The sequence below is a fragment of the Malurus melanocephalus genome, unplaced genomic scaffold (assembly GCF_030028575.1).
Source record: "Malurus melanocephalus ecotype Western Australia unplaced genomic scaffold, MMel_1.1 scaffold_533, whole genome shotgun sequence".
Classification (NCBI taxonomy): Eukaryota; Metazoa; Chordata; class Aves; order Passeriformes; family Maluridae; genus Malurus; species Malurus melanocephalus.
Genome location: NW_026623765.1, coordinates 394,352 through 406,872, shown reverse-complemented (window position 1 = coordinate 406,872; position 12,521 = coordinate 394,352). Strand labels below are relative to the sequence as shown.

The 12,521-nt window shown below is 45.7% G+C and overlaps 1 protein-coding gene across 4 annotated transcripts in view; it reads right to left on the bottom strand.

Moving 5' to 3' along the window:
• Window positions 1–12,261, bottom strand: part of RASSF6 (Ras association domain family member 6) — a 15,763-nt gene extending 3,502 nt beyond the window's left edge. Inside the window, exons 1-8 of one of the 4 annotated variants that reach the window (XM_057381813.1) lie at window positions 12,082–12,259; window positions 10,045–10,154; window positions 7,721–7,810; window positions 3,536–3,614; window positions 3,029–3,180; window positions 1,180–1,271; window positions 560–744; window positions 355–456 (exon numbers count right to left, since the gene is read on the bottom strand). In XM_057381813.1, coding sequence (XP_057237796.1) covers window positions 355–456; window positions 560–744; window positions 1,180–1,271; window positions 3,029–3,180; window positions 3,536–3,614; window positions 7,721–7,791 — 681 coding nt within the window. In that variant the 5' untranslated portion in view covers window positions 7,792–7,810; window positions 10,045–10,154; window positions 12,082–12,259. Of the gene's footprint in view, window positions 1–354; window positions 457–559; window positions 745–1,179; window positions 1,272–3,028; window positions 3,181–3,535; window positions 3,615–7,720; window positions 7,811–10,044; window positions 10,155–12,081 lie in introns of all 4 variants that reach the window. The other 3 variants (XM_057381815.1, XM_057381812.1, XM_057381814.1) reach the window with 3 other exon arrangements.
• Between the last annotated feature and the right edge of the window lie 260 nt (window positions 12,262–12,521).

Here is a 12,521-nt window from a genome sequence, read left to right as displayed (position 1 = left end):
GTCAGCAGCCCCGGAGCCCCGGATCTTTCCGGGACTGTCCGCTGGAGGGCAGCACTTGCCCCGAGCCGGAGCCGCCTGTCCCTGCGCTGCCCGTGCTGCAAGGGCGGCCGCGTTCTGGAAGCGGCTCTGCAGTTCTCTATTCGCCACACACCACACCCCCAGTGTGATTTTTCTAGCCTCTGAGAGCCATGAAACACTGRTAAAATAAACCCAACCCATGTGGGTTCTTTTACACCCCACTCCACACACTAGGCCTGCTCAGTTATTCCCTGTCCTTTCCATAGGGCTGGAGTGCACACCAGAGTGAACATTTCTAGAATGAGGCCACACTTCCTCCTGCCAGCACAGAGTTACCTTAAACTTMCGAAGCAACTGTTCTATCACTTGTCTGGTTCTCATCTGGCTGTTGATTCTTATTTTGGTTTCTGATCCAAAAGCCGGAGTGAAAACTGATGTCTGGGAACAAGAACAGTCATGCAAAGGTGTGAGCGTGAGGCAAAATTCACTGGACAGGATTCTCTGTCCCTCAGGTGACAAAGCCAAGCCTAAAAATTCCTACCTCATGGTTGTAGAAGTGGCCATTGATTGAGAACCTGTGAGTCTCTGCTTCTGTTCTGGTGATGGTGGGGAGCTTTGTCCTCCTCCGCACGGCCGTGGCATCACTGCTGGTCCGGGGCAGGGTGGCACAGTCGAGCYCCTGCTCACTCCTGGACTGGAGTGTGTGACTGTCAAAGCATGGATAACCTGGACAGAAGAAAACACATCAGCACCGTGTGCAGCTGCTCCCCACTCCCTGCCAGCAACCCCACAGGAAGGAGGCTCTTGGTGAGGGGATTTATTCTTCAGTTGTTTTTTTTGTGAGTGGAACAGGAAAGGAACAAGGCACAGGCATAGGACAAAGAACAGGCTGACTGCAGGGGTTGTGGGTTGCTATTTTGTTCCCGGGTATCATCTCTTGGATATCAGCACAGCTCATTCCCACTGGCTGTTCACCAAGTCATCTGCACAGCARTGTGGGCCCCAACCAGCCCTAGGTGAGCGTTTCTGCAGCTTGCAGTAAATGTTCCACAGGGCAAACAGATTTGCCCACGCTGCTAGGGAAGGCGTGGTGTGAGAGATTCATATTGCTCTGTCACAGAACACAGAGTTTTTTGTTAGCATGAGAGCACTGACACTAACTTTGCTCRAGGTCTGTCTGTTCCTCAGAAGACTTCAGTGTCTCCCCACTAATGTGATGGAGGTCATCAAATTCTCCCCAGCGAGTCATTCCCCTGAAAAATCAAACACGTAGTTATCAATGATTGCTCTTCATTATCTCAGTGATTTCAGTTTATACCATGGGCAAGGTTGCTGTAATACATTCCTATCCCTGCTCAAGTTGCAGACTTCAGCATGATTGTTTTAGTCAAGGTCATAATAAAATCAATTAAAATATGGTATGACCAGGGATCCCAAAWGTAACACATCCAATTTAGAACCTGTTGAACATCAACCAGGACATAACTTAAACAGTTTGTAGTAATTCCTGATCTATTTTACAGCAACACCCTGGATTAATCAGTCTACCAGGCAGGCACACAAATATTGTTGTTTAAATAGTCACACAACACAGGCCTGTTACACAGATTAAATTACACACAGCCCCTTGTGCTGTCCAAACTGATTGTGTATGAGGGCACAAAGTCTCATCCAACCTGTCAGAAAAACTATATTTATGTTAATACTCCCATAATTCATTACGTCTTCAGCACAAAGTCTTCAGCTAGTTASTGCTTTGAGAATAAACCAATTTCTAGGCCAATATTAAAAAATAATTTCATGTATGTATATATACATATATACACACATATATATACCAAAGATATTCAGCTCCCCCYARTTTATGTGCCAAACARCGATCTGGGCTGTATTCCACACATTTACCAAGTTCATGTGAGATCAGACAGCCAAGCTGCTCTGCATACCTTAAAGCATGTCAGRGCAGCCCCACGTTTCTGGGATCATGAGTTAATGTTTACTTTAAGATACACATTTCCACTGGGTAGAAGTTTTTCAATAAMTGCCCTGCAGGCCATGCACATCCCACACCAGCAGACCTGGTCCAGGTAAACAGAGAGCCACAYTGGCCTAAGACTCAGTCCTTTCCCAGTTACTCCTGTCAGATTTCAKCCCTGATTTTCAACAGCCAGAGACAGGGAAGAAGACTTTACTGGAACTCCACAGCTGCAGGGATGGCAGAATTAAATCCCCAGTTCCAACATGTCCCACATGCAGTCTAAGACAATAAGTAATCAGGAAAAGAAACTCTGCAATCCACAATTTGTCAGGGAGTCATTCCGGGGGAACATTGGCTCTGCCTCTGTATTACCAGACTCAGATTCAGCTCATCAAATTCACCAAGCAAGGCTGGGGAACAGTGTTCAAAACAAACAGAAAGTACACTGAGTACCTGTATCAGCTGAGCACAACACACTGGGATATAAAACGTCATCGGCAGCAGCCTGGAACAGCTGCTCTGTGGGCATTTTAAGGGGTTTTTACACTGAATTTTGCACAGACAAAGCCAGTATTCATTCCCTGGCTTGAACTTGACCTGAGCAGCAATGTTTCACAYTTGACATAGCTGGGAATGTAACCTGGGATAGACAATCCCTCAGCACTTACCTCCCAGATTTTGGCATCATGCTCTAGTGTGTGCACCAGCCTGGGGCCTTTCAGAGGCTATTGGTGTCAGGTGTACATGGAAACATGGGGTTAATTAGGGTCTTTTCCTATATTTCTATGTCCATCACTTCCCCAGTTTTTATGCAGGAATAGTCAGTTCTCATGAACAAGAACAGCCTTCTCCAGCTCCTCAGCTTGAGGGCCAAACAAAGATGCCACAAACACATCTTTGTGCCCAGCAGAGGCTGTTGAGAAGCTCTGCTGTGCATCAGCACCGAGGTCCTTGGGGAATCTGGCATATCCTGTGTATCCACAGCATGAGCTATCAGGCAGTGTGAGCTTCCTCAGGAAATTCATACAGTACCTTTTACTGGGGAACAAACCCACRTTCTCTGTTGACTTCAAGGTTACAAAAGAGGGTATCTGCTTCTCATCCTGAACTTTGAATCGGATAGGATGCCGCACTCCCCAAAATATCGAGAGGATTCCTTCAATGAATGGKGTGCTTCCTTCTCGCTGGAGAAAAATATAAAATAGTGAGTGCTGCATAATAACCGAGTAAAAATAATCAATTAGTAATAAGCAATTTCCCTTCAAAGTAACAGGAATACAGTGAAATAGCTGAGGCTGACACGGGCCTGGAACACATTACTTGGAGAATGTGTAACCTCAGTTTTGAGCTATTTCCAAAACAGCCAAAGCTGCAGCTGACCTGATCAGTTTAGGAAAYCAATTCTGGTTCATTATTTTAGATAGAACATGTCATGCAATAAAAACATCTCAACAAGTGTTGAGTCCAGTGCTGTGAGGAGAAGAGAGCACTGATCTGGTATGTCCAGATTTGTGGAGTTTCTCTCCCTTRAATCCTTACCTGACTATATGTCAGTTGCAGATTCTCTTGATCTGAATAGTAAGAGTTATAATTCTTCAGAAGAGAACTGAGCTGCTCTCTAGAATAAAGATCACAATGAAAAAAAAATGTTTAATGTCTCTGTCAGTAAAATGCAGGTGGTATGTGGCAGGSTAACACCCCATACCTGTACTACCCACTGCGTCCTTGTACAGGTGTGTGAATGATCCATACATCATTTCCTGAGAGTAAAGTTTTGTCAGGTTACTGGGTTGCTCCAAAGTTGCTTCTTTAAAGACCCAGAGKAAATAAATCAGTCACTCTTACATGACCTTAATAACAGTGGCCCAGAATAGCTGGTACTTTGCACCTCTGTGGCAGCCGTAGGAGGAAGCAAACGGAGCCACATCCTCATGCAGCAATACTGCAGTTATCTTCACAAGGCTACACTTTGTTTTTCCTGCAGGATGGCTTCCATTCGGTGTTAACATCGCTTCAGATACTCCTCTTATTTCCTACTACCTGCAGTAGTCCAACATTTCTGTTTCCATCTTGAAACAAAGCAGCTTTGCACCAAGCCTTTGCTGAGGGGAGAAAGGATGGAGGTGAAGAGAACCTCTGCCARCAAGCAAGGAGCCATGGAGACAAAAAGCCAGCTGCAGCTTAGGCTAAGGAGGGCTCAACAGTGGCAGAATTAATTGAAAGGTATTTCAAGGCCACTGAGAGTAAAACACTCCTCCCCACACCACTTAAAAATGACTTAAAAGTAATTCAAGCAAGCAATTSCCCCCCAGCAGAGGTAATTAACTATGGGAACAACTGCATGGAAGTGCACAAATTCCTCCTTATGGCCTAATGATTACCATGGTTCAATGTGCCTCGCAGTGAAGCTTGTTTTCCTGTTAATAAAGGCTGTTATTTGCAGGTTTGTGTCTAGTGTGAGCTATTGAACAGCAGACTGAACACACAGCACTTGTAAACTGCGCCACGAGTTCCTCAGAGAGCTGCTGAAGCTGTTCAGGACYCGTGTGCCATCAGAAACACTGCTACAACTCCTCCAGCAATGTTAAATAAAAGTTCCCCAGAGGAGCTGGCTGTCCAGCATGGAGACAGGCCCAGGAACATTCCCCTCGGGCCAGCTGCTCCCACAGCAGAGAGGGAACCAGGGACAGCCAGCAGGGCAAAGTAACGTGTCCATGCCGTGCTTGGGGCACAGGCCAGGCAGAGCATGAACATGGAAAGCTTTCCCTGGCATACCTGTCCCTCCCTTGTCCACCTTATAAACAGAACAGTGTCCTGGAAAGCTTTCCCTGGCATACCTGTCCCTCCCTTGTCCACTTAATAAACAGAACAGTGTCCTGGAAAGCTTTCCCTGGCATACCTGTCCCTCCCTTGCCCACCTAATAAACAGAACAGTGTCCTGATGCTTAGTGAGCCTTTTCCCATAGTGAGAAGGGAAATGATCAACTGGGCTTTTACCTGCCAGGTAACAGGAGGACAAAGGCTGCACCACTAAACTCAAGGTTCGCTGCATCCCCTGCTACATTTCKGGATGTAAATTATTTACATTACTGCAATTCCACACACACAAATATTTTTAACTAGCTTTTTCAATGGAGTACTGGACTCCAGACAAGGATTTTCAACATTGACTTCAATTCACTGTGGTCTTAAATCCTCAGAATAGTGTTGTCAACAGCCCTTCTTTCCATGGTGTTGAAACGGCTCCTGACAGGTTCTTTGTGTCCCGTGAGCTGTGAGGACTGTATTCAGCTCACCCCACCACACACTTGGCCATCAGTCACATACAAGCCCCGTTCTGCTGACATTGGCTACAGGTGAGCAAGATAAAGCACCTCGTGGCCTCATAAATGGGCAGGTTCCACACGCAGCTCCTGATGAACAGGCAASTAGGAGATAGAGAGTTCTGACAGATGTTGTGACAGACCTGCTGATCCTGCTCCAGAGATGCTGCTAACTCTCAAATCTCTTTGTACTTAAGAGCCTTTGGCAACCATTTTACTGACAGCTGTTATTTCACAAGTTTTTCCAAGCAGGATGTTGGGAAGGGGAGCTCCCTGAAGATGGGTCACACTGAGGCTCACCTATTACTGTTAGTCCATGTTGACTGCAAAGGCAAATAAAATCACAGACTAACAGCAGTAAGAGTCTGCTAAGGGCCATCTCTGAAGCAGATTCTGTTTCTCAGAGCAGGCTCTCAAGATTTTCAGTTTCTTGCCTTGTCTAGATAAACTTGCCATTMCCTTCCTCAGAAGTTTGCATAAGTAAATCTTGCAGATTTAAGCCTTGCATTAGTGCAACCAACAGTGACAAACCACACAAGCAATCAGAAAAGCCCTGAGGGAGAGATTTAAGAGATTTAACTCTGACTTGTTTGTCCTTGTGTGCTGGAGATGTAAAAGAAAAAACATTTYCCTTCTTTTTGCCCTAGAAGGAAATGACGTGCACCAGCCTAGTTCCAGGAGTTTTACTGTAACACATCTTCCTACTGCCCTAACCTAGAGAGAGATGCCATCTCTGCTGAGTTTGACAGCTGGAAAATCAGCAGCTCTTATGTTCCAAGTCTTTCTTCACAGCAGCTTTGTGACAACAGCCATTAATGGAAACCAAAGCCGAAAACTGGCAGAACAGCTCAGCCCAAAAACATAACATGCACTGCAGATTCACCACTTGGTTCAGCAGGAAAAGCAGGAGACAAAGAAGCTGCAAGGTCAGGTGCTCAGTGGTAAACCACAAGAGAGCCCAGACTGCTCTCTGGAAACACAGAGCCAGGAGAACTCACCTGTGCCCTCTCCTGCCCCAAGCCCTACAACAATCCCAGAMTATTTATGGCAGTTATGCTGGAGATGCAGCAGCTCAGCCAGCCAAATCATCCCCCATGCTTTGGTCAGCCTTTTGATCCAGCCATTGTGCAATTGCAAACAGMGAGCTTGCCCCATCAGCAAGATTCACAGGATAGAACTGGAAGAGMAGCAGTGTAACAGCAGATTCAAGGTACAGATGAGGGATGATAGTCTGGAAATTGCATTGGAAGCAAGCCTGAGCGCATACGGAATGTCAGTGGTTCTTGAAACACTTATTTCTCTTTATTCAAGGCAAAGAAAGTTTAAAGCGTGTCTGTCATGCAGCAAGGTCTAAACCAGGATCCACATTTCACCACATGAGCAGGCAAATAAATAGGGGAACAAACCCCCAGAGACCCTGGTGCACTTGGAATACTTCCAGATGCTTTTGGCATGCCAAGTTCACACACATGAATTACCTGACACAAAAGCACTGCATCCCAAATCAGCAASAGTCTAAAAGGAACAACTCYTGAAGAGAAAGGGAATGATGCATCYACYGTCTGTGTGCTCTGAGTAAAGCCCTGACCCCCTTCTTTGCAAAGGGAGAAAACACCAGCATTGCTCAGGCCACACAGCAAAGTGTCAGCATTTGGGAACAAATCTCTACTGCAGCACRATAAATTCCATTACAGACCCCCTCCCTGGTTGAGTCTACAGGTAGTTTCTTTCCCATGGGAAGACCAAGAGTGATGGAAATGAGGAGAGAAGAAAGGCCCTTCTTCCAGCTCCTGTGCTCTTGCCAACAGGGGAAAAACAATCCCATAAAAAAAGGGGATGGAGCCAAACGCCAGGTGGCTCAGAGTTTGGGGCAGCTTTAGCAGAAATTCTTTCTAGGGAGACTGAACTGTGGAAAAGCATCCCACAAACTACAGAGTGCAGTAGCAAGCTTTTGTACAAGTAGGTGAAAGGGACCCTTTCTCTGACCACAGCAGAGAGCTGGCAASCCAAAGGTCTTTCTGACAGATTCCCTGCAATCCAGGACTGCCAAAGCCCAAGCTGCAAACAAGCAGAGCTCAACTCTGCAAACTCACCGTCAAATCCAGCAGATCTCCAAGATAGGAAGGGCTTCTTCCCTAACTTGTAATTTMATTTCAGAATCTTCTAGAAGGGCTATTCTCCTTAATGAACAAACTGGCAGACCCAAAGGTTTAATGCTTTATTCTTTTAATTCCATATAAAGGGCAACTCTGTTCTGTAGACAGGTTAAATAAACTAAGTGCTAGGGACTGCTGYTGCTACAGGCTCAGCCTTCTACAGGATCTCCTGGCAAAGAAYACATGTTGAATGACTTGAAAGAAAGCAGCAAAGTAATGAAATATTTGGATTTTTAATAATTTACCTKGTTATGAACTTCTCTTCATTGATGAAAACAGAAGGCAGGTGCTGTGCCTTCATAGTCACTTTCTTCATTTATTCAGAAGAGATGAATCTAAACAACAGGTTAAGAAAAGTAAATATATCCACTACTGCTACAGAAGATGGAATAGTAATCAAGCAAAAGCTTTAGTTGGCCTAGTGAAAAAGTGAAAAGTGAAACAGGCCTGGACACTCAAGCTGAGGCCTCACTGCACCGTATTTTGACTAATTCATACTTTGCCCTAACACCCAAATGTTTCCCACTCCTAATAAAAAACACCATAAACCATTCCCAACAAGTACATAACGGTACCTTAAATCCCAAGTACTACATCTACAGGACTTTCTCCAGMAGTTTTAGGACTACTTCACCACCAAGATTATGCTGGAGTGGTTAGCAGTGAGAAAGCAGCTGATGTACTGSTCAGGATCCATTTGTCCATTTTTGTGGATACAGCATCACCCAGGGTCGCTGAAGCACACTGTGACTCAGCAAACCACTCTATCCAGATTCCTAAACTAGGCAACAGGAGTGCTGATGACTAGCAGCACACCAAGAAAGCAGGTGAAACAGCAAAGAGAGAACAAGACTGTCATTTCAGGAGGGAGCAATACAATTTACAGATTTCCACATTGGGATTCTGGCATATTATGCAGGCAGTGAGCCAGACACATGAGACTCCAACAATGCATTCCTCAGTAAGCTTAATGATGGAGTCTGGGCTCTTTCTTTCACCCTCGGGTACAAGAAGAAAAGGCAGACTAAGGAGTGTTAACTGAACAAGTGGCATCATACATGGCGGGGAAAAAACCTCAGAGAATCCCATGAAAAGCAGCAACATCTGCAAAGAGTGCACTGGAAGCTGATCATTCCACTGTCATTTCTCTGATTTGGGCACAATGCCAGAGGTCAATGGCCACTGTCCCATCCGGCAGACGAGTGACCTGGATCTGATTTYGGGTGCATTGGACAGGGCCTGGTCACAGACATCTGCAGATAGCTGATTGTCTGCAGTCCCAAYGACAGGCAGCCTTCCAAAAACTGATTTAGGAAACTTTCAACCTTCAACAGATCATGGCTGGGCAAAGAGTAAACACCTCACCTCTGGGTACTGCACTACTGAGCTGCTCTTTTACATGTCACCAATTTTTCACAATCATAGACTAATAGCTTCTAAAAAACAACTTTTCTGGACAAATGAGATATTTTGCACATAAAATACAAGATCTTCATCCTACAAAACACACGGGAAGTTATTTCACAACCCCTAAAGCCAGAGTGCAGTACCAAAATGAGYTCTACCTGAGCAGCTGGGGTTTCTAGCAGTGTTCTATCAGTAGCTCACTAACAGGAGCAGCACTCCCTTTGTCCTTTAGGTGACATCCATCAAGACAAAATAATACCTGAAAGCCAAACAAGCCCAGGGATTTCTGTGCAGACACGAGTCTGTGTGTGAGGAATACTCTGCTGTACACCACTGCTGGGGTTTTGCCACTGAAACTACTTCAGTATCCGCTGGCCACACCTTGAAATCTGATTTTATGTGATTTACCTAAGACCTCTAGGTGAAGCAGCTGCCTGTGTCAGTGTAATTTCAGGCCAATTTTACAAGATGCAGAGGAGTTTATGTACATTGGCACCTGGGGCTCCCTCCCACTTGTCAGGAAAAAACATGTTAAGAGCAGTGGATAGCCAAGTCACCTTTATTAACTGTAGAGCAACAACACTGGCAAGCTCCAGCACTGCTTCACTGYTTGTGCTTGTATTCTTTCCTACAGAATTTGGCTTTAAAATGATTCATCTGAAAGAAAAAGCTGATCTCTGCACATGGATAGAAGTGATCTTTACATACATAAAAATGAGATGAACACTGTGTTTTGCTACACAGTGGATGTCTCCTAGTAAATTGACCTAAACACCTTCAACAGATTTTAAATCAGCTGGGTGCCATTAAAATGCTGAAAGTGAATCCAGGTGGAAGAGTATATGGTGATGGGGATAATTCTTCCCCAATGCCYTTCTCTTTTCTGTTCCTCACTGCCCCAATATCCAGGACAAAGACTTCTCTCCTGTGGGTGATGCACAAACACAACTCTCACTGTGTTTTCCTCAGTTATGTGCCCTGCTCTGCTTCTCAGCCTTGTACCAAACACTTCCACAACACCAGCTTATCCCAGAGATGAACCACGTCTCACTGGACCCTTCCCACGGGCACATTTTGGCTGCACACCTCTCACAGCCCTTACTTTTAGGCAAGCCCTAAACTCTGGGTTGCCATCATGCAGTGACGTCCCCAGCACCATTACCTGACACAGCAGATGTCAGCATATTTGCACTGGCGCTCCCTAAATCCACACATTAGATTTTCCATCACCTCCTGCTATCCTGCTGCTTTCCATATCACTTCCCTGTAGTCCTTTTGAGGAAGCAAACAGAAGTAAAATGTGTTTTTTCTGGGTCCTTTTGATTTGAACTAACCAAACCATGCTAATTTTCCAGCTACTCCATCAATAGATGGCTGTGCCATTTATTCCAAGCCATCTCCATGGTGTCACACAGGTGGTTTTATCATTGTGTTCAGCTGGACTAGAAAAGAAGAGTTTCCTCAGATAGGTTACACCTGGAAAGTGGGATCTTGGCTGGACTAAACTGCTGGCCTGAGATTTATCCAAGTAAAAACCTAGTGTTTGGAGGAAGATTGACCAAAGCCTGAAACATCGAGTGAAGGAAAGCAAAGGGAAAGTGAGGAAGAAATGAAAACTGGGGCAGCTGCAAACTGAACATCTCTAGAGGACTATTGGATAAGTCCAGGAAATGCAAAGGGAAAACAGATCACTGCACATTTCCAAGCTGCAAGAGCATCAACACATGAGGGCACAAGACAAATGTCTGTAAGATTCATCTCTTAGCTGAAATGGTCCAAGTGTCAGCAGAGACACAGATAAGAGGACTTGCTCCCTTTTTGTTCAGTGCAGTTATATTTGGGTAATTTGGTAAGGGGACAGAGCAGGGGCAGCAGAGGGCAGGAATGACAAAGCAAAAGTTAAGAGCAAATAGCTACACAGATTTTTACCCAAGGATAATAAAAAGGCAGCTGCAGAGGAGCACAGGACAGAGGGGAACACCCAAGATCCAGATCCAGCAAAGCAGCTCCTCAATCTGTGTAACAGCCTGGGTGTGCTTTTTGGTGTGTTAAAACAGGGACCGCAGAGCACAGTGTGCTACGTGGAGCTCCTACCAGTGCTAGAGAAACTAAAACCCCAAACATCCACAAAAATATCAAGGCATTTTGACCCAGTGCTTCCCAAAACTCTRCCAAACCCCCAGGAAGTCAGGATAGGACAAACGTCTTCCATTTCTTTTACAGAAACCACAAAGCTCAGCTGTATGTTAACTCAGCTATCAACCACATCCAAACACAATCATTTGTACAGCACAAAGCTTTGCACCATGGACACAACACCATATCTAGCTGAATCATCTTTTAAACTCACAAGTGTCTAGTATTCAGCAAATTTTTTGATCGTTACTGGTTTCTAGAAAGAGGAATTTAAGATTTTTTCAAATACATAAACTCAGTATCAGCAGAATAATTTTATTAGTCACATACTCTATTTATGGGAGTTTATATTGCCTTTTTTGTTCTTTTTGTAAAAGTTTGATGTCCCTACCACCAAAGAAAAGGGTGGTAATTAAAACAAAGTACTTAAACAATTGTGTTTTCCTCACTAAAAACAAGGGCTTTGTTTTTTTCTTAGGCTTTCATATTTCTTCCCATTTTATTTTAAATACTCGCTATTCAGTACAGAGCATTTAAAAGCACCATTTGAGTACAAATCCCAACATAAGCCCTGTGCTCCGGCAGGCTCAGAATGGGATTGGACAATAGCAGCAGTAAACAGGTTTATTGGAATATGGCTCCTTAACTTCCCCACTCACAWCCAGGAGATGCACAAACTCCCTCCCCTCAGGCACTGCCAGACTGGGGCTCGCACACGTTTCAAGTTTTCAGTGAGAAGTCACTTATTTCCAGCCGATGGTCGCATTGACCCGCCCAAAAGAGCGCCCAAGGTCACGGCTGTCACTTTGAAACCACACTCGGGCACCGCGGGCTCGTGGCCGCGGGCACAGCGAGGAGCGGCGTTCCCATTCCGCACTGCCCACCCGCTTTCATCACAACTCACTCACACRGACCATCTCGGAACTTCTGACATCAATTTGTGAGCAAGCGTTTCTCCTTCCCTGCGGCACCCCCAAACCCAAAGGATGTGACTGGAGTTCGGGGTGGCTGCGAAGGAGCGCGCTGCCCCCGACACTGCAGCTGCAGCTCTCCRTTCTCTTACCTGGGAGCGCGATCCGGCCRCAGCAGCAGAGCAGGAGTTTCACGWACCTTTCCCCGAGCCCTGCAGGAGGCATGGCAGCATGGCCACCAGACCCACAGGGCTCTTCATTACTGTTTTGCTCAACAAACTGGGAGTTCTGCAAGTCCAGGACACTCCCCGCACCTCGGTGCACGTCGGGAATATTTACCTTTGCTTCCTCCAAGCGCTGGCAGGAGCCCGCCCTTAGTCCCGGTTCCACCTCCAGAAAGCTCCGGTTAACGCTTTAATCACTAACTTTCCGAGGGCAGGCAATTGCCTGGAATCATCTGCTGCCAGGGCACGCAGTGAAGCATCCTGTCCAGAGCCCCGGCACGCTTTAACGCTTCTGTTTTCTAACCCATTGCATAAAGGACTCTTCCCATCAGATACATGCTCATCTTCAGTGGCTGGGGGAATAACTG